Genomic DNA, 2,556 nt, shown 5'->3' with positions numbered 1-2,556 from the left:
ACCTGCTCTCACCAGGCACTTTCTTCAGGGAGATTCATTCTGATAACCCGATCGTAGTTTGAGTTTATTTTCAGCTCTATCTGACGATGTATTTTGTGCTTACTGTTGTTTTGCCTGTGCTCATGCTTTCCTTCGGGGAGTGTGCAAGTGTCAACGACACACAAAGCAAAATTGCCTCCCCGTATCCCAGTACGATTTCTGTGTTGAATGGACAGGTATGGGGAACATGGGGAACTGCAGTGAAGTGTCCTTCAGGCACATACGCTACAGGCTTTAGCCTCAAGGTGAGTGCATCGCTTTTTCAGGGATGACTAATTAGCAATTTTTGGAATGAGAATTTATAAGTCTTGATAAGAAACTTAATATACTATCTAATATACAACTTCAGACTTTGTGGTATAACAACAATTTTTTTGGTACATATTTGTACAAGCGTATTAAATGGCGAAGTCACAGTCAACAATGTATTAAACCATGTATTAAAATAAATTTCAGTGGAGCACAGACTGTAACATTAACATTAACCATAACTGATGTGTGTAATTTGAATAAAATTCTCAGTTTAAATGATTCTGCAAATGAATTCAATCTCATCTACAAATCATTTTAATTGGTAAAGTATTTTTTTTTTGTTGTTGGCTTGTTTTTTTAGGTTCTGACAAATCAGGGGTTTTGGGATGACACAGCCCTAAATGGAATTGCCCTTCAGTGCTCTAAACCGATCGGGCTTACTGGTTATGTCGAGGACTACACAACCATCAGGACTGATGAAGGAAGGTAAAAAACACATTGTGTATGTTCTTTCCCATGTATGAAATACTGCATATAGATAAGACATAAGGTATATATGACAATATGTACTGAATATTATATAGATATATTTACAGGACCTACAGAAGATACAATGCGATTCAATGTCATAATTCAAAAGTCAGAATAGAAGACCAAATTCCATACGATTGGATCACTGAACATATGATCCATATTATCTATCACATAGATCACTGAACCAGGAGTTGTTGTATTATAGTAGTAGTAGTAGTAGTAGCAGTAATAGTAGTAAGAGGAGGAGGAGTATTTGAAGTCGTAGTGGTAGTAGTAGTAGAAGTAGTAATAGCATTAGTAGTATTAGTAGTAGTATTAGTAGTAGTAAAAGGAGGAGGAGGAGGAGTATTTGAAGTAGTAGTAGTAGTAGTAATAGCATTAGTAGTATTAGTAGCAGTAACTGTTGTTTTTACAGTTGGGGAACCTGGACAGAGAACATCTGGTGCCCCAGTGGAGTACTCAAATCTTTCCAGCTGCGCGTGGAGAGTTATCAGGGAGTGTTTCGAGATGACACCGCTGCTAACAACATAAGGTAATTAGTAACTCACAATAATCCACACATCTGATATTGTCTCAAAAAAGTAATAAAAAGCTAAGATTTGATGAAGCTGGTATTCACAAATCATTTTATCTGTAACTATAATCTGATCATGTTTTTAATTAAATAAATTGATGACTTACTGCATAAACATTGTGACAAATTTGGTCATGTCTTTGTCATGTCACAAAGATGGATGACCGAAGCAACGCAGATTTCAAACATTGAATAAACAAACAGACAAAAAAAAAAGACACAATAACACGAGGCAAAATACTGTGGCAAAACTAAACATTGACGCATGGACAAAAGCATGGATAGACAATACATAAGACGAGGAAGCAGTACAAACAGTGGCTATATATATATATATATATATATATATATATATATATATATATATATATATATGTGTGCTCTTTAAACATGATACAGGTGCAGGTGGTCATGTGACAATGATGTAATATGGTGCAGTGGCTGTTGGGAAATGAAGTCCAGAGTTCCCTCCTTGATATATGACAGTCTTGTTCCTAACCTAAGTGTGTTTGATAAAGAAAAGTGACTAAAAAATGATAACAAGGCATGTATTGATAACAAAAATTCCAGATTCACGTGCACCGGAGGCAATGTGTTGGAAGGCAGTGGAATGACCTGGGGTAGCTGGGGTACCTGGAGCTCAGATTGTGATGGAACTGGGATTTGTGGGATCCAAACAAAAGTGGACCCACCTCAGGGCATATGGGATGATACATCTCTCAACGATGTCCGCTTCTATTGCTGCAGCTAAGGTACATGTTTTACCTGGAGTCTGGATTATAAAAGGAAAAACATTAGTGTTGTTATTCAGATGGTTTCAGAAAAAGGAAATATTGTACTTACATGTATACTTATAATATTTAAAGAGGATGACTGATACATGCAGCTCATTGTGATGTTTGTTTTCTGTCTCACAGCATGAACTGACAAGAGGAGAACATGAACATGAAGAATAGCAGCTCCATATATAATCAAACTAATGATCTCTATATTTCTCATGAAATCAGTTCTCTAAATAGAATATGAATCTTTCAGTAATCACAAAAATATACTCGCTGATGATTTTGTCTCGTTTAATATCCTTTCCTATACTGTACTTTTGAATGGAAAATCAGTTTTGAATTACTTAATGCAATAAAACATGTTCATCAGCTTAA

The 2,556-nt window shown here is 35.8% G+C and overlaps 1 protein-coding gene across 1 annotated transcript; it reads left to right on the top strand.

Annotated features, from left to right (window-relative positions):
* LOC108278695 (vitelline membrane outer layer protein 1) lies at nucleotides 1-2,556 on the top strand. Its single transcript, XM_017492180.3, has 5 exons — nucleotides 1-284; nucleotides 653-777; nucleotides 1,241-1,357; nucleotides 1,970-2,151; nucleotides 2,317-2,556. Exons 1-4 carry the CDS (start codon nucleotides 87-89, stop codon nucleotides 2,148-2,150), a joined length of 621 nt encoding a protein of 206 aa, XP_017347669.1. The 5' UTR covers nucleotides 1-86; the 3' UTR covers nucleotide 2,151; nucleotides 2,317-2,556.

Source organism: Ictalurus punctatus, chromosome 18 (genome assembly GCF_001660625.3).
Source record: "Ictalurus punctatus breed USDA103 chromosome 18, Coco_2.0, whole genome shotgun sequence".
NCBI classification, from domain to species: domain Eukaryota; kingdom Metazoa; phylum Chordata; class Actinopteri; order Siluriformes; family Ictaluridae; genus Ictalurus; species Ictalurus punctatus.
The sequence above is the reverse complement of the archived record's forward strand: the minus strand, read 5'-3'. Positions and strand labels throughout refer to the sequence as shown.